Genomic DNA, 19121 nt, shown 5'->3' on the forward strand with positions numbered 1-19121 from the left:
TCTGGGCCAGAGCATAATTTTAAAAAAAGGTGGATAATTCATAGTACGGACTTGTCAAAATTATATAATTAATATCATTATTCTTGTGATTTTTCTGTGCACATTTTAAGAGGTGTTAGGACTGGTGTATGTTCTGGGTGGTAGTAGCGGAAAATAAGGTATTACTCCGAATGTCTGTATGTTAAAAATCTGACACTTTATCATCTGATGCCCATATTCCTTGTGCATGTTTGTGTAAATCCTGGAAAAGTTTAGAGGTTGTGTTCTTGATGAAAAGGGCAGAATTCTGTCATAAGTGGACACGACATCTTACAAAGACAGGGATCAGATGGTTTGGTGCTACAGAAAATTATGTTAACTGGACATATAATATTAGAAAAATGGTACATAGATAAATATGTATTTGGATCAAAAATAGATTTGTGTGCAAATTTACAAGGGGAGTGTTCTTTCTGTATGCCATAAAATTGATGCCTGATGACACTCCATTCCTTCCCCCAATCAAGGGAGAGAGGAGAGCATGGCCAATGATAAGTTGTGACGGGCAGGCTTAGTTATGCCCACGCCCACACCCATTTCAAAACACATAAAAAGAGACTGCTTTGGACAGGCAAGGCAGTCACTTTCCCCTTTCTTGTGAAGCACTTTGCCGGACCAGACAATATCCAGAAGGACCATCTCCAGAACTTAGAATCCAGACTTCAGAACTTGTAGCAGAGAGGCCTGAACCATCAGCTGAATTCTTTTTCAGCAGGCCTCAAAATCTTTTGCAAATTATTCAAACAGCCGGGCTGAGCTGTTTGATTCTGGCTAGAACCCTGTGCCAGTACCCAGGAAGCAGTGCTGTATCCAGAATCCACTTGATCCAGACCAGCAGAACCAGAGATCCAGACTGCTGTGCAGTGCCAAGAACTTTTAGCAGACCCAAACCAGATCGCTGTGAGCAGAACCAGTACCAAAGAGAGCAGACCTGACCAGACCTTGACGGCCTATTTCAAATTTATAGTGTGAGTACTCAGCCAGAACTGTGCAAACCAATCTCCTAGTTTAAAATAATCTAATTCAAACCATGTCCACCTATCTAGAACTGCATCATATAATTGTGTGTCCATCCTGTTGATCCAAAACCTTCCACAGCGCATCTGTCATTCTGAAACTTTAATTTTACTTCTGAAAATCTATCTCCACAAAATCGGAAAAAGTGCCGCGAATTGAAAACTAGCTCAAACTTCTTCACCTGTCAAAAAATAGCTGTCTCTTGCTTGCATTGCTGAAATCCATTTTCAACCTGGTAATCCCTCATGAATCACTGATAGGGTTGACCTGAACCAATCTTAAGTAGCTATCGCCTATCCTGAATCTCCTATAGGGAATTAAAATCATTTTTAGCATATTTTCACTTCTTTAAAAACCACATTTAAAGTATTTTTGCCTGTATTTTAAAATCATCCCTGTGCTCTAAGCTTGCTGGGGGAATTGAACATTGAATTGCATTTTGATTGTATCCCTGAAAACTGTGTGCTCCCCTTCCATCTCTTTACATTACATAGGGGGGGAGTGAATTGCCAACAGGGGGAAAAGTGATTACATTGTCTTTTGTTGAAATCATATCAAGGTTTTTCCTGTGTTGCGTTCTGTTCCATCATTATATTTCCTTGAAACCATAAAAGTATTCTCTGCTACCTTTTCCTTTCTATACTCATTCCTAAGTAATTGAAAAGAGTGTGCAATTGTAACATTACCCATTGTTGATCAACCTTATATTCATAGGTGTACTATCAAATATTAATTTATTCATAAATGTGTGATATACATATATTGTTTAATTTTCCAATAAACCTGTTAAATTGCAAAACAAACCTACTTCTTGGCTCAGTGAGGTCAGGGGGATTCAAAGAGAGTGTTGTTATGCAAGGGTGTATCATCCAGATCCATGAACTTGTCATAAAAATATATAATGAAGGGCATCCCAGACTCAGCATTGACTTAGTTGGAGTGCTGAATTGAGGTCCCTTAACAGTTGTCAACAAGGTTCCACACTTCATCTTGGTGGCGTAATTCCCCTCAACCAACCCCTGAGTTTTTCCCCGCGGAGCTCGCCAGTATGACTCTCAAATTAGCTCCAGTCAAGAGTCGTTGCCCTAAATTGGCTCGTCACCAACATGTTAATAATACAGCGAGTGCTGCAGTATGCTAAGCCTGCTACTCCCAAAATGTTCCAGGCTACCTGAACAACATTGAGATCATATTTTAGAACTCATTGTTTAAAGCCTTTGCATTCATGTTGTGAGCAATTGGACCGAAGTCTGGTAGATGTCAGCTATTTCTGAGGTAACGTAAGCGCAGGCGTACATTCACTTTAGAGCATGTTTGAAGTTGCTTCTCTGTAAGAACTAGCGCCTTCAGTTGAACTTTCACCATCTTCAGTGGGAACAGTACCAAGATGCGAAAAGTGTTTCTGAAGCAGTTACCTACATTATGCAAAATACAGTAAGACATTTGGCGCTACTCTGCATCTAACTAATCCTCTCCATGTTTTCTTTTCTTCTTTGTTGTTTTTTCCCTTCGCCTTTTTCAACCTCCCAACCTCTTTCTTTCCCTGACGCACTGTTATCAACCTGATAGAAACATCTATTCCCCGATCTACTTACCCGTACTAATGACCCTTTCTAATAGTTTTTTTCTCTGATATTTATGTTATACTTGGTCCACCTCTAATTCACTATATTATTATTATTATTATTATTATTATTATTATTATTATTATTATTATTATTATTATTATTTATTTATTTAGTTTTATAAAAACTTCACAAAATTATATCACTATGCTACACTTCACTGAGTCATAGTATGCACTCCTAGTAGGTTTGGGGTTTCCCCACTTCATTAACCAATTTCTCCTCAATTTGTTTTTCACATTCTCTTTATTGCTTCCACATTTGACAAAGGTCTTATATTGCTTTTAATCTTGCATCCCTTATCCGTAAATGGCTTATGATTGCTGCTGCTAACTATCTTCCTCTCATCGTTTACTCTGCTCTTCTTTTCACTTCCTGCCACTATGACATTTCTTGATCCCTGCCCCCCTGCCCCGCTGTGCACATGTCTCCCTAGGATCCACTTGCCTTTCTCATTGGCTCCTCAGCTCACTTGCTGCTGTTCTGCTTTCGTGTACATGTGGTGTAATGTCGTCGAACTCTTCACCTTCATAATAAATGCTTCCTTTTCCCTTACTAGATTGACCGGAAGGCTCCACCCTCACATCGCTCTTTCTCTTGTATGCTGTATTATTTCCATATCCAGTTTCCTTTGCCTTTACTTTTCCCTTTTTGTTATGGCTTGTCACCTTACTCATCTTAGCTTCCAATTCCCCTGGCCATTTTGTTAACAGTACAGAGACTCCACCATCTGGTAATGCTTCCTTCATTCTGGTACTGCAGCCCTTGCCCCCAATTATGTCCCAACCATAAGCTCTGTTCTGCACGTGACTTGATGTTTCAATAGCGCTGGTTTGTTCAATTGGAGCCCTAATGGAAACACAATATCAGTCTAGCATTCTTCATTTGGGCAGGTTCTAGGTGGCTTAGAGAAAATGAAAGCATTCGGCTTGGATTCGGTCGATACTGACCCTTCTCATCTTGAAATGCTTGCAAGGGGTAAGGGCTGGAAGTGTGGATGGATAGCAGAAGAAGTAATGGGCTACCCAGGCCTTTCCTGTATGCACTGATAGGCAAGGTGTAGGCCCATTTCCAAGGGTTTGGTGGTACTGTTAGTGATAGAAGTGCACCCAAAAAGTAGTGGAGCTGTGACTCGGGTGGGGGACGAGGAAGGAAAGGAGCAACGTGCAACACATCTTTCACGGCTTGCAGTCATGCTGTTTGACAGCCAAACGAGTTGAAATAGATTGCAATTGAGCTGTGACTGATATCCAGTGGTGAAGTGGAGAAGTGTGATTTAACTTCAAGAAGAATAATTCCAGAATGGTGAAAATGGTTGCAAAAAGTAGTGGAGCTGTTAACAGTAAACAAATAGAAGTAGAGGAACATGGCTCCCCAACGTTCCTGCTCACTTCGACCACTGATCGCTGTCTCTCTTCTTCTCACCATCATAGTGAACTGTGGGCACTTCTCCTGAGGCATAGAGAGGTGTGAGAAATGTAAAGAGGAAGCCACACAGAGTAAATTGTAATGCCCCAGCCACGCATATAGTATAATCCTGCTCCATGTATGAATATATATATAAACATATATATAAACATATATATATATTTATTTATATTGCTGTGGCCATAGATGACCTGTAGGTTTTACACCAGGTAGCATAGACAAAAACGACCAGCTGGTCCAGTAAGTCATCTTAAGGCTCAGTTCGTCCATGCACCGATAACCATTACGTCAACTTGCATGCCTAGCCTGTCTTCCGTGCTGTTAATCCACAACTCATTGTCTTCCACAGATAAGCATTTTCTGCACCAATTTGCAAAAGTAATATACAGTAAAAAATGTCTACATGTATTGCAAATACGCATATGTTGGTCACGTGCAGCGGGGCTGAATGCATGCTGTTTCCGTTTCTTACAGTTGGTGGATGGTGGCAGCTGGGGTGCTGGGATTCCGTCCTCGAAGGATAGATACGCTTTACTAATGCCACCTTGTCTTCTCTTTCAGCTCCTTCAAGCATTTAATCGGGGGTCTTGATGATGTTACCAACAAGGCCTATGAAGATGCAGAAGCTAAAGCAAAGTAAGTGTCATGAGACCAACATGCCGGTCTTGTCATGTTACGTCATTTCTTTCATTTCTTTCATACTGTGCCAAATCACCACCACCATAGTAATCTCAGAACGCCTAGGATGGCTGCTGCATGTCTTGATATGTTTTCATGCAGGGATATCATTTTTATTTATGGGCATCATACTATTAAATTGACGTTTTTGAGCTCCCTACTTTTGCAAAGTTCCTCTTATGTATTTTGATGTACTGCACAGCACTTACCAGGGCCTAGAATGCTTCGGAAAGCTGAAGACAGGAGCACCCATAGACAGAGAAGAGGTTAATGTACAGGATAAACGCAAAGACAGTGTGCTGTGGGATGTGCGCCTTAGCCGAAGTGAGTGCTCGACCTCTGAAACATGTCAGTAGCAGGCAGTAGTCACAGGAGCAGTCATGTTCCCATACATATTACCAACAGTGAGAGTGATGGTGGCTGGAGCTAGCGCCTAGTAATGGAAATAGTGTATGTTGTGTCCAGTATTATTGCATTACAGCCCCAGGTACAACAAAGACTGGCAGAATACATTACAGTCATTTCAGGGTTTTACATAACACGTCTTGCCAGATTCCTTCCACTTCTAAGCACTGTAACAATAAGTGTTATTACTCAATTCAATGTATGGATCTTGAAGGGCAGAGTCGGGCCTGCCAGGATTTGAACTTGTGAAATGTAGGCAGGCGAGAATGGGAGATTTCATTGAGTTTGTTTCCATATTATTTTGCTGACAATATATGTGGGGGCCGTGGGGGTTTAGGGAGAAAAACATGAGAAAATCGCATAGAAGCCAGGCCAGCTCCATGTCAGCGGGCACTTAATGCGTGGTCTCTGCCCCCATCTCCTTGACTCCTGATACAGTCCTCATTTGCAGCAGTGAAAGTGTGGCTGGGCATTACACGTGCACTTTGAACGTATAGGTCTTCTGCGCTAATGAACACTTCCACGTCCTCACCTGAGCTTTTGGTGACAGCAATTATCCTGCGCTTCAGGTAGCAGCTGCTGTTGATTTTGAAGTTGTGGTTTTTTGTTTTTCTTATTTTGATCTTATTTTAAATGGTGAATAGCATATTTTCTAGGCTGTATTTATTTTCTGTGTGGAGGCCTAGTGTTGCTTGATCCTATGAGTGACTGGCCCAATATATATATATATATAGAGAGAGAAAAATATGGTCGAGAGATAACTCTTAAGCCAGAAAGTTGATTGATTCTCGTTCTGACAAGGGTTCACCTTGACTAATGAGAAGATCATGGGTAGAGAAGGTCCTTCCGGGCAAGACTTTGGTATGTGTGTGCATGTGCATGCCTCTTTGTAAAGGATCGATTTAATTAGCATAAGAGTAAATGCAGGGAAAGCGCATGCGCATTAGAGCTAGCACTAAAGTGGTAATGGCTGGAGGTTACAGGCATGAAGGGAGTGCTGCCCAATCTCACGTGCCAAAGGGCAATTACTCCTGCAAGCTTCGGACATAGGGAAAGGCAGTGGGCAAGGAGGGTGCAAACACTTTGGGGAATTTTGCAAACAATTGTAATCCCTAGCTGGTTAAATGGATGCTAGTAACCTACGAGGAGAAGAAAAATAAGTGTCCCTCCTTGATTCTGCCTTCGAGGTTTGAGAAAAATTAAAATGTGTTTTGGAAAACACTAATGGGTCTCCCCAGCACTGCTCCTTAATATGCCACCCATAAAGAAATAGCCCCTCCACCCAAAACATAGAAGACAATTTAATTAGCCCTGTGCTGTTATTATTAAATGTCTGGATTCATGCAGAGACACATTGGGTCTAATTCACAGAAGCGTTTTATAATGGCAAAACCCCATTGGAAAACGCTCTGTGAATCAGGAAGTCACTTAGTAATCACAGACATTTGGGAAAGTGGCACTGCTTGTGCGCTTCCCCGGGTAAACCATAGAACCATGGAACTCAACAGGATAAGGTATCTTGCAGAGGTATTGCTGGGGATGGGGGTGGGGGAGCTGAGGGGGCAATATCCCCAGATAGAGGCTCAGGGGCTACAACCAAAAGGCTAGCTAGCCCGAATCCCGACAGTCCCGGCATTTTCAAAGCCCCAGATCTTTTTCAGACCTAGCAACACCCTGGTCTCTTGGTTCTCTCAAGGGTCCTCAGAGTCTCAACAAAGCACTGATTGTGAACATTGCAACAGCGATACTGGGAAACTATCGGGCACTGAGAGGAAACGCCCAATTGGTTACAACTGGATGTTAGAAATTACCTCATGCTCAAATGGCCTACAAACATATTTGGACTGGCCCCCATTTTCTTTTAATCTAAGGTGTTAATTACCAGGAAAGGTTTTAATTGTTTATACATTAATTCTGTTTTGGGGCCTAGATTGGGGAAAAGCATCTTGGTTTGTTTGCCCCTCAGAAGTGGAGGGCACTCTGCACGTTATTCTGTTCTGCTCAAAATAATAGGACATAAGAAGAAAGACTCTCCTACCAATGTTAAGGGAAGCTGTTTTCCACCAATGCAGACCAGCATTTGTATATTTATTATGAGCGGATGCCATTTAAGATTCATGAGCATGTGTGTGCATCACATTTTACATGAAGGAGAAAGCAGTGGAAGTCTGGCTAATTGATTTTAATTTGCTTTGGTATTGTTAGCCAAGAATAGCATAATTATACTTCTGTACTATATTGTCATGTTGTGCTTTAATGGGGTTTTGTGATCCCGATATAAAGTTTTACCGGAATGAACAAATTGGATTTGTGCATGCACAATTGTGCCAAAAAACTGTTGGCCTTGTAAATACAGTTTCATAGCCATTGAAAGTGGATAGCATAATTCCTTGTATGAAATATCACTGATAGGACTAGCCAGTGTCGGCCCCACGTCTGCTAGAACCCTGTGCGAGATTTTTCGGTGTGCCCTTGTGCGGCCGCACCTCCTGAGCACACCTTGAGCCAGCGCTGGGTCTACCATAACAAATGCTGAAGACTCATCCGTGTCCAGATAAACCGGGGGAGTGGCACCTCCAGTTTGTACCAGTGCAGTCCACAGGTGGGCTTGAACATGGACTATTGATTGAGAAATGTACAAACCTTCTAAGAAAGTTGGTAGTTGATACAATCATCTCTTCACATCAGACTATTCTGTAAAAGTTCAGATTGGTTGACAATTGGCCAGATCGATATCGGGATTTTTGAGGAATGCTGCCAAAATGGTTTGCTTCATTGAAGCTGCTCATTGAGCACAAATGTAATCAATGCACAGAATCACTGTGGTGAGGTCAGTTTTTTAGACATCACCTAAGGAATAGAAAGGGAATTCCAGGTGTGTCAGTGAACAGTAAAAGGATCCTCTGCTCTGCTGCCAACAGCTATATTTGGCCCAATTATGGCAAATTCAGAATCTATTCAAACACTGGGAAGTTGACTGTGAGTTTTATTATTTATTATTGACTATGAAGAGACTATGTGACAACTGTACCAGATATTTGGTGGGACTCAACTGTATGCTAAGTGAGCAGTACTATAGGTGGAAAGGTTGAAGGGACAAAGTGTATGATCTCCTAGAACAACTGTCTACAGTTAAGGGCCATGCTTCATTTTGCATGCAGTGTAAATGCAAAGTGAATCATATGTGTACACATGCAAGGGCAATTGTAGAAAGTGAGAAATCCAGATGTGTCAGGTTTACTTGACAGTCATGCAGAATGCAGAGGGTAAACGTGTACCTTAGTTCTGCTGCGAGGTTCAGAAATTAAGAGCTAAAATATAATATTGAGATACCATTATGTTAATTTATGTTATGGTATCGTATATTTATATTGCACCCATTACCCACCATAGTTGCATTACAGTGCCTGGAATTGTTAAACAGGTAGTATATTGTGACCTTGCCAGGGATTTATAAGGCCTATGGAAAGGAAGGGGTCGGTTCAGGGGGGGAGGTGATAGGAGTGAGAAATTAAATAAGAGAATAAAATGACCAAAATTAGAGAGAAAAACAATTGTGATAGGTTTTGATGTAGGGATGCATGTTTCCTAAATGTGATGTTATTGGTAAGCATGAGTGTAGACCTCAGGATAGTACAATTCGATTTAGATCAGAATTCTATTGTAATGGCAATCGCAAGACACGACGAAGCATGATACTAGTTGTATGTGTTTTGAGGGCTGCTATCAGGTCGAGCTAGCTACCTATGCATTCTATGTTTTATTGTTGAGTTAGATTCAAGTATTAGACTACTCAGAGGGTGCATGCATGGATTTGAGCAATTGGCTTAAGCCCACAGCCATATATAACAAAATTCCATGCTTTAGCTACGATCCATGCACTCCTTATCTCCCATTAAATGCATATTGAAAAAAGTCTCAAGAGTAATTTTACTGTTTTACAATATTTTGATCTCAAAATCTCAAGATTTAAATATCAGTTCAACAAGGTCTTCATCAGGGATGGTATCATCATACATCATAATTTAGTAGTAATAAACAATTGTTTTGTTGCACAAAATATACAATAACCACATTCAATTAATCCCAATGCACATTATAATGTTGGATCAAAAGGTAGCCAAAAATACCAAAGCTTATGTATGTCCATGATTCCGAAACTCACAAATATCACATGAAAATGAAAGCAATTCAAAATAACAAGAAAAAGGGGGAAAAGGAAAGCAACGAGGGAAAGGGATTATAAAGGGAATAAGGGTGGAAAAAAACACAACCTCAATAATATGATGTCGATATTCTTCTTACACAAATATATTTTAATCTATATCCTAGATATTGTTAGTTTAGTAGTTCCAAATCAATCCAACATCCTCCCTATCGTCATTCAAATTGCTTAGGCATGAGTGTTTAGTTGTCAGTTTCCATATCTTTGAGACTTTATATCCCCATACTGTCTTAGTTGAGTATGTGCTTACAATCTTGTCAAGGCCCACAGGCGCAGTTATAGTACTGTTAAAACAGTCTGCACTTTGAACCCATTGTGGGAAAACCCTCAAGGCAGGTCATATTTTTGTTCAATTGAAACCCCCATTTGGGCATGTTTGAGTTCTCCAAACATTTAGTGATCCTCACTATCACCCACCTTCACCCTCTTGTGAGAATCACACATATTTACAAATTAATGCATTGACATCTATCAACTTGTTAGAGAAGCTTCTGACATAGTTGAAGTATGTGTTCCAATTTTGCAACAATACTCAATTTCTAAAATGGTTACTTGTTCAAGCATAACTGTTACTGTCGGGTAGTATCTCAAAATCATAAGGAGTTTCCAATTCTATTTAATCTGCTTGTGCTGGTAGACAATCTTGTATTCAATCATAGCATCTACTAAAGGAATTGTTGTCCCATGAGTACAAGTGTCTCAAGTGATCTGGTATTGTAAATCTACAATTTGGTTAAAAGAATAAATGATCTGTTGTGTTATCTTTACCTGGTAATCCATATCTTGTCCAAGAATTGCTACATTACAGCAATTCCAAAGGAAATGTGGCAAATCTTCCCTTTTTGAAATGCTTGATCGAATTCTCAATCCATCTGCAATACAAATGGAAGGTGCCCGCAAAGCAAATTGTTATGATATTACCTTTGGAATGCTGCTTTGCTAAGAAACATCTATTCTCCATGGTCTACTTACCATAATCAGTGTGTATGTTACACACACTGTATCCGTATTCAGATTCAGTGGTTGGGTCCTGCGGCATGCCTATGGCGACCGCCATTTTGTATTGAACCTCATTGAAAGGTGTGTGATGTTGCACGTTAAGCATGGTACTAGTTGTAGTTAATCATTGAGTGGATGCGTGATGACTTGAGATGTGCTCAAGTGGGGCCTAATATTGTGGAGGCTTTCACCAGATTCATTTTTAAGAAGCAATCCTATATCAAAGGGGAGAGCACTGGATTTGCCAAGCTAGCTGACAGAAGCATCAGTGCCAAGAGTTGGACGTTTATAGACGTATGCCTGCAGAGATCATGGATTGTTAAGGATTTCAATCAGGCACACATCAGGGTCTCGCCTAGCATGTAATGCACAAATGAAATACTTATTTATTATGTCTATAGGTTCAATATTCTGAGTGATATACCACTCATATCACACCCATCTCAAAATACCCCCAGGTGACAGTGGACCAACTATCAGGCTAGTGTGTAAAGGCAAATATTTATTTATTTATTTAAAATTCAAATCAGACACAAATGTATATATATATATATATGGTGCAGCAATCACCAATGTGGTGACAATACAATCAGAAAATAAGTAAGGCAATTGAATTCCCTTTTAAGCAGCGCAGAAGATAAAACACAGGGAAAAGACAGTTTTGGTTTGTGAACAGATAGCGCTTAGGTTAATATTTTCCCCGGCAAAGTTCTTAATTCACAATTGAGCAGTTCTACACAGGGGTTAGTAATCAGCAGGTATTCAGGAATAAAAAAACAGTAAATAGAGTTTGAATATAATCTTGCCTCCCCAAACAAGAGAGAAAATGTTGTTGGCACTTTGACACTTTAAAAAAAAATATATTGTTGAAAATGGCTTTGTGAAACAAGGAAAAGTGTGCAAAAATGCTTCACTTGATGTAAATTCCTATGGGAGCAATACTAAACAGATTCTAACCAACATGAGCTACAAGATAAACAACACTACACACTTTAAATCAGAATGGAAGTTAAGAAACTCTTTGAATGGAAAAAGACACGTGTAAAACCTTAGCAAAATGTGAATTCACTGCTAAATTTCACTATGCAATTTTTTATCAAAACGGGTCAAATATGCTGTTCTGCAATGCGGTCCTTAGTTGTTGATATAGCTGCAGATCTTAGGTTTAACTCAGAGTTGAAATTACGTTTCTATCTCTAAAATTGAAGAAGTTATGTAAGTTTTAGTGAAAGGTGTTTTTGAAAAGAAATAGAGCACAGAAAAGTAGAAATGTGGTTTTAAAAATGACAGATTGGGTTATTAAACTACATTAATGACTATGAAAAGAAAATTCCACCCGTGAATCTCCACAGTTACGCACGGCCGATTGTAACTCTTCACATGTGATACTCTGGTTTCTGTTCTGTATGGGGATTACTTTATTTTATCCAGATCACCAATGGGTTATGGTTTAATGAAACAATGAGAAAAGAAATCAGCGCAAGAATGGTTCTAACAATATTAGAGGTTCTGAAGTTAAAGATGGGATGGGTTAATATTGGGATAGGGCAAGGCAATATACTATGGGTTACTCTGATTCCTGTTCACACTTACAGTCCACTGTAATTAATATTGGACCGTCAGGGTTCTGCTCATCCCGGATTGAATCTACCAGCAGCAGGGCACCTCTGGCAGAATGGTCAGTGGGGTGGTTCTGGTGAATTTAGACTGCACCTCAGACTGGATTTAGATTGGCCCTTCTGGTCACTGGACATGGTAGATTAGCGGGATGGCGAGTTCAGTAGACAAGCCTTAATGGTAGCAAGCCAAACTGGATCAGAATTATTTCCCTTAAGTTTGGGATGGTTGTATTTGGGCCTAGCTGAAAAGAGTTCAGCAATTGCTGGGCCTTGGTTTTTGCAAAGAAGTCTGGAATCAGGAAAAGATGAAAAGTTGTGGACAGGATGAAGAAGTCAGGAACAAAGCGCTGCGTGGAAATCAGGAAGTAGTCAGTAATCAGTGTGTCTATGTGTGGTGAAGTTCCCATATTTATCATGTCAAGTGACATCACAAAGTTTATTGTAGGGGCAGAATTTCAAACCACACTGCCACGGCTGTGAGTGGTCAAAGGCACTTGCCTTGTTCTGGTTGGAAGTCAGAAAAGAGCTGTCATCTTTATGATGTGATTTAGGAACTCCCAGATTGATTTCAACCAAAAATTAACTTTTGCACAAATGCACATTTCTATAATTATGCCCCCTAATAAAATCGGACACATACATTATATATGTTTTGAGTTATCCCTACGTCCAATTCCCATCTCTGTGCGAGCTGTCTTCGTCATTCTGTGGAATTTTGTCCATTTTAATCATAACAGTTTGGCCTAACAATTTCTAATTCAATACATATCTGGGCGATTAACCCTAGAACATGGGTATACAATATCATATTTGCAGCATCAATAGTTGTGCCACAATTAGGGTTTTGGTGTAACTTTGGGTCCTTATGTAGTACAGTGTTCACTTTCCACTGAAAGAGCATACAATTAGATTTATAACTACCCATTTTTAGATTTGTCCTCCTTCATGGGGCAAAGTTAAAGGTTTTCAAAACTTTCTTTGTAACTTTCCTTTCAACAGGCAACAGCTGTCACATTCCTTTGATCAGGGTGGGGTCCTCTGCCCTTGAGAGGGAGGAAGTTCCCTGCCCCTCCTTTGAAGGGATCAGTATGCAGCCTGCCATTGTCCTTGGCTGGGCCCCAGATGAATGCCTTTTGAGTTCTTTGTTGTGATGTGCAAGAACCTCCAGTAGCAATTAAGCCTTCCTGCTACCAGGGGAGTGTCAATCTGAAGTGTCATCTTTCCCAGGCTGGGCACTGTCAAGTCAGAACTAATTATTTAACTCCAAACTGGGTTTTGACTTTAAGATTCACTTTAAGCTCTTTCATTTAAAACATATAAAAATGAACACAGTTTATAATGGATGAAAAAAATACTTTTAAACAAGCGATTTTTTTCACTTTCTTCCCTGAAAAAGCACATTTAAACTGAGTCTTTTAAATCCACTTTTCTTATGCAGTACATACACTTTTAATTCAGCATTATTTTTGTCCTTGAGTGCTGGGCTTTATTTTGCAGTCTGGATATATGTATCCAACATTTGTTTGGAGTTTTCTCTCTACAGCTGAAATTGTTAAGGTTGCTGGGTTGCCTTTTTCATGAAAAACATTTCTTAGCTGCTGTCAGTCAGTGAGTCCCAGATTTTCTGGCCACACTGGATGATCTGTGATTTCCGTACACTTTGAATTTCAATGGTTCACTTGGAAAACGACTGAATTTAGCGCCAAAACAGCACTTTGAAGGTTGCAATTGGGTGGGGAAGCTGCTTTTTAAAATGCATTTTCGGTTTCTAGCTCACTTCTGCGGCCTTGCTTTATGTTACATGTAACAGCACCCACTGGCATTCTCTTGCAGTGAGTTCTGTTTTTTCTCCCAACTTTGACTGTGTGTGGCAGGGGTGTGCAGCCTTTTGTGATGGTGAACCATGCGCAGTTTTGCAGATTTTTGCGCACACAGGGGTTAGTGCATTCATTTTTGGTGGTTTATTTCCCCATTTTCAAGGTGGTGCGGTGGGGCGCATCAGCATGGGTAAAAATATCCCACAGGAGCTACGTTAAAACATTTAAGTTTTTACTCCGAGGTCAAAAACTTCCATTGTAAAACAAAAATATTCTACCTCGCAGTAATTGTCTTTCATGTGTTGTCGTGATACCGAGACTATGGTTGGGGGGTTTAAGTTGTATATCGGTGGTGGAGGAGGCATGATGGATTATGAGAGAATACATTGATATAGTCCCACCTTGTAGGTCAGTGCATCTGCATCACTGCACTGGAAATTAACATGCTGGGCCATTGAGATGAAGGGGAAGGCGAGGAAGCAGGTCACCATAGAAGAGGGCCTAGGGCCTTAAATTAATCTCCTTTCAGACAACTGGAATGGGGAATATCTGAATAGGTGTTCCCAATATTTTTATTTATTTAATATATGGCAGCCTCCACTATCATTTTAAAAGTCTGTAAATTGTTTCATTATTACATTATAGTACTGGCATCACTCCTCACCTATAATAAGAGAATTGCATCACTACTGTAACTGGTATGCCCTATTACATTTCAGTTGTGATATGACAATGCACATCTGCCACGAGAGCCGTTAAAGGCATCATTCGTTTGTCAGATTTCTTTCTTCTGAAATATCTTTCCATGACAGTTTGTGGCAATTAATTGCCAATAGCTTTTCATGGCTGTACTCTTATTTTGTGAATGATTGGGGTGTAACATGGGAAAACAAGACTTTACCGTTATCACTTATTTTAAAGAAAACCTTTGAAATGTATTGTGTTAAAGTTACTCAAGTATCCTGTTGCCACACACTGCACGCAATCTGTATATTGGCGTTTTTTTGTTTGTTTCAGAACAAATTCTACATTGATTAAAGTAATATGGCCCGAGCGGCGGGGGCATTACCGACTCAGGTAATGCCCTGAGTCCCATAGTTATAGCTTTAACACAGGCCTCAGGGCCTTACCTGAGTCAGTAAGGCCCCAGGGCATTACCTCAGTTGGTAAATCCCCCGCTGTGAGGGTCACATAGCTTTTAGTACCCCGGCCCACAATATTTGCGTGACCAGGGCACTAAAAGCATTTTTTTCTGTCCCGAAACGTATTTCGGGACAGAAAAAAAAAATTGAGCAAGAAGATGGCCACCGGAAAAGGGAAAACAGTCCATTTTCCCTTTCCATGGCAGCCATCAGGAACAGAAGTGTTCCCAGTGCATCCGCTCACGAGAAAAAAAAGGATAAGAAGTTAAGTGGGGTTGGGAGGGCAGAAGATAGGGAGGGGGAAAAAAACGAGAAAAAAAAACAAAACGTACCTGCGTCTCCGGCGGGGGACGATGGAAGCCTCCAGCAAAGTGGCCCTACTCCGAGTCTCCACATGGCTGGAGGCTGCCATCATCCCCCATCGGGCACAAAGGAGCAAGAAGGTAAGTGGGGTGGGGAGGGCAGGGAGGAGGGAGGAAAGGGGAGGGAAAAAAAAAACCTTACCTGAGTCCCCAGCGGGGGGCGAAGAAATCCTCTCAGCCGTGGGGATGCTTGGAGTGGGGATGGCCCTGCTCCAAGCTTTCTCATTGGCTGAGGGGCTGCCACGCCCCTCGTTGTGGACAAGGAGGCTAGAATCCTGGCCGAGAATCGCATCCTGCTTGACTCTCGCCGGGTACTAAAACATGTTACAAAAACTTGAAAATATCTTGCATTTGAGTCAGCAAGGGTCCAAAGGCGACCACTAAAAACACTGCCATGCAGTAATGTTGTTACTGCATGCGGTAAGCATGCAGTGGTTGTAAGGGTGCGCATGATTCCAGGTGACATTATTTATTCCCTATTTTGGAATCCTATATGTAATCATTCACACAGGTGGTAATACCTTTGTGTGGTGGCAATTAATACTACCACACCAAAGCAGGTTGTGTCAAGCCTGGAACTAAGAATTAGGCAGCATTGTAAAACAAATCTAGTATTCTAAAATGCAGCCAATATCCAGGCCCCAAGTCCTAAAGGCTATGACAGTGCAGCCATTTATTATAAGGAATACAATACTTTTTACCGTGTGCAAATAAATAGGATTAGGCAAGTCACCTGTCAGTTCCTGGGACCTTATTGTCAGCCTCGTTCCCCTATTTCGTCACAAAACCTCTGGGTCACTTACATGGTATGTAGGGGGTACTTTATAATTTATATATAATCACAGTATGCCCTACACCGGCAGACAGCCTTTGGTTTGAACACAATGCTTAGTGACATAGAAGGCCCTTGCTGTGCAGACTGCCACTCGCCAGGCACGCCTACGTCTGATCTCCAACCACAGGCGATTGCCTTTGCCCATAGAATACTGATCTTTTAAAAGGGAAGGTTATTCTTTACATGAACTTTGAAGTCATGTTATCTCCCTTTTTTATAGACGAGCTCGCTCTGCGCAAATCATTGTGTTTTACTGCAGGTCTCTGCTGGGCACTTTGACACTACTTAGCGGTGAATTAGCGGTTGGCAGCGCATCCCAGCAGTTTTCCACATATTACATTAGTACACATGACAGAGCACTGCACGCTATGCTTTGTAGATGACAGGGAGTCAGGCCTGTGGCCTGTGAAGGTCACTGGAAAGCTCCTTGCCAGAACTCTGTTAAAGACCCCACCTGGCACTTGGCTCTCCTCGCCTGCCATGCCTACTGTAGTTCACAGCCGAGTGTAGGGTTTCTGGTTATGTGATCAGATGACACAATGTGCATGCCGTGCACATGTTCCTTAAGAGCACAGGACACGTAGGTTCAGATATGTGCAGCGGGCTGTGATTCCAAGATTGGGGGGGGGGGAGAGGGGCTATTACAAAAAACAAACTAAACTGTTTTCTGTGCACCTATTATTTATGACCTTTGCAGATGTGAAATGGTGGCGTAGTTGCACATGTTAAGATTTAGTGTTATATACATATGCCAGCAAGCATATTTTCTGAACAAAGAACCTTGAAACCCTCATAAACCAAGGCTTGCCCACTCATAAAACCAAGTCTAAAGTGGAACCTGAAGGAAAGGAAAATTAAAACCATAAAACATTCTTGATATTGTATTCACTAGATCTTCGTAACAGTCTGCTTAATTTATTTTAACTTGGTTAGAATATGTACACAATGTCTTCCTGTATCCCTTGGTACCCTGTGGAGCCGAGACGGAAATCAATATGAGTGAAAGGAGAAATGTTAAAATATATGTTATAGCTCTTGTGAAGAGAGTTTTTTTTTTTTTAAAGTTTGACTTCATTTTTTTTCACACAGGCAATGAGCTCCTGCCACACTCATGCTGCATTTGGAGGGAAAGAGATTACATTTGCGTAGTTGTCCTAGTCCTTTCCCCCCACTTTTTCGTGTTTCCATAACCATACTTTTCAAGAACATTTTCTTGCCAAAAGAAAATAGGCCTCATTACAAGTTTGGCAATATGACAAAAAAGTAATGGTAATACAGTATGTCACTTTTTTGGTGGTAGCAGAATTACAGCCATTTTTACCACACTGTCAAATTATAAATATGGAGGTAAAGCAGTGGATTTACCTCAGCAACGTGACACTTAACAGAGTGCAACTCCGCTTCGCTGAGTGTTTCCCTCTGTGGGTCCCGATTTTAGTGCTGGGCTCCACCTACACTCTTCGTAGCAGGCGCTCTCCACCTTGCTGACAAGGGTTCCCAGTCCTGCACTGCACTCCTGGCGGGACTGCCCGGAACCTTTGTTCAGCATTTTGGCATTTTGGCTTCTCGCCCCCTCTGCACGGCACTTCTCAGGTTCTCCAGTCCTCCTGCACCTTCTGCAGCACTCATACTTCTCAAACCTCTCTCTTCCTCCTTTTGCACGCCACCTTTTATATGTTCCCTGACAGTTGATGGATTTCAGGTGGAACAAATGATTCCTATGCCTGACTTTGTGTAAACTCATTAGTGTGACATGCCTGATTTTCATGGCTATATGCATCTAACCCTCTCTTCCTCGTCACAGTACCATAGTGATTTCTACAATGGGAAATCTGCATTGCTCCTAGTTGCCTCGTCTTCTTCCCAGCACTTAAGGGGCATTTACAGGGGATGATAGAATGAGACTGGCAATAGCCCATAAAGGCTAAGGGGGGGGTCAATATCAGGAAAGGGGGGATACCATTTCTTTCCATCAGGTACCCTTTCTCCAATCCCGAAGGGCCCTCCACTCGGGTGATTTTAACTGACTTGTCCACCTCCAGATTAGGCACATATCTATCAGACACTGCCCTCTGAACGGTTACCCCTGCATCAGGAGACAATGGGCACCAGCAGTTGCTTGATTGTTTGAGATGTTTAAAGTGCCACCACCCCAAGGCAACTAAGCACTAGCCAGCAATGTTAGTGATAACAGAGTCACAAAGGTTAAAAGAAAGTTGTGTTACTATTTTCCTGTCTAATTTCAGTAGAGCCTTTATTGCTCGTATATCTTCTGGGAGCTAATTCCACAGCTTAAAGCTAAAAATTAAAAAGATCTACCCATGGCTTTTACCAGCATGGCCATATAGGGCATAATCAAAAATGTTCTGGCCGACCATAACCAGAGGCTGGGGCAGTGCCATTTAAATGTAGTTTAATGATAAAGAGGAGCCACCCCATGTGTCGCCCTAAAGATCAACAAGTCAACACTTTAAACTTGACTCTGGCAGGAGCCAAGAGCTAATGAAGTTTACTTAAAACAGGAGTGATATGGGCATTGTGTGGGGGTATTAGTGATGGCACATGTAGAATTATTTAATGTTGTTTGAAGACATTTATGAACATTGGATGGAGGCTCTAAGACAAAGGCAATGCAACCATCCAGCTTACGTGCTAAATTTGACTTAGCAATGGTTATACTGTCTCTTTGGAATAGAAAAGGTCTAATCTTTTTAAGTAACACAAGTTAATAGCTAGATGAAGGTATAATATTAGCCTGGGCCATCCTAGTAAGTGAGGAATCAAAACCCAAGCCTGTGGATTTTACAGAACATTGTAGTTGAATCGTTCTTATTATCTCCAATTGAAATATTTTGGTAAAACCTTGACACCTGACTATAGACCTTTGTGCTAGGAATGAACACAAAATAAAGTGTTTCATGATTAAGCGA

General features: G+C 41.1%; 1 protein-coding gene across 4 annotated transcripts in view; it reads left to right on the plus strand.

Moving 5' to 3' along the window:
• The window catches only part of PRKG1 (protein kinase cGMP-dependent 1), a 2834149-nt gene that overhangs the window by 2529203 nt on the left and 285825 nt on the right, over nucleotides 1–19121 (plus strand). For all 4 annotated transcript variants that reach the window (XM_069611305.1, XM_069611306.1, XM_069611303.1 and 1 more), the window contains exon 9: nucleotides 4671–4745. In XM_069611305.1, the coding sequence (XP_069467406.1) occupies nucleotides 4671–4745 (75 nt within the window). The remainder of the gene's footprint in view (nucleotides 1–4670; nucleotides 4746–19121) is intronic.

This window comes from Ambystoma mexicanum, chromosome 8 (genome assembly GCF_040938575.1).
Source record: "Ambystoma mexicanum isolate Mex_15411 chromosome 8, UKY_AmexF1_1, whole genome shotgun sequence".
Lineage (NCBI taxonomy): Eukaryota > Metazoa > Chordata > Amphibia > Caudata > Ambystomatidae > Ambystoma > Ambystoma mexicanum.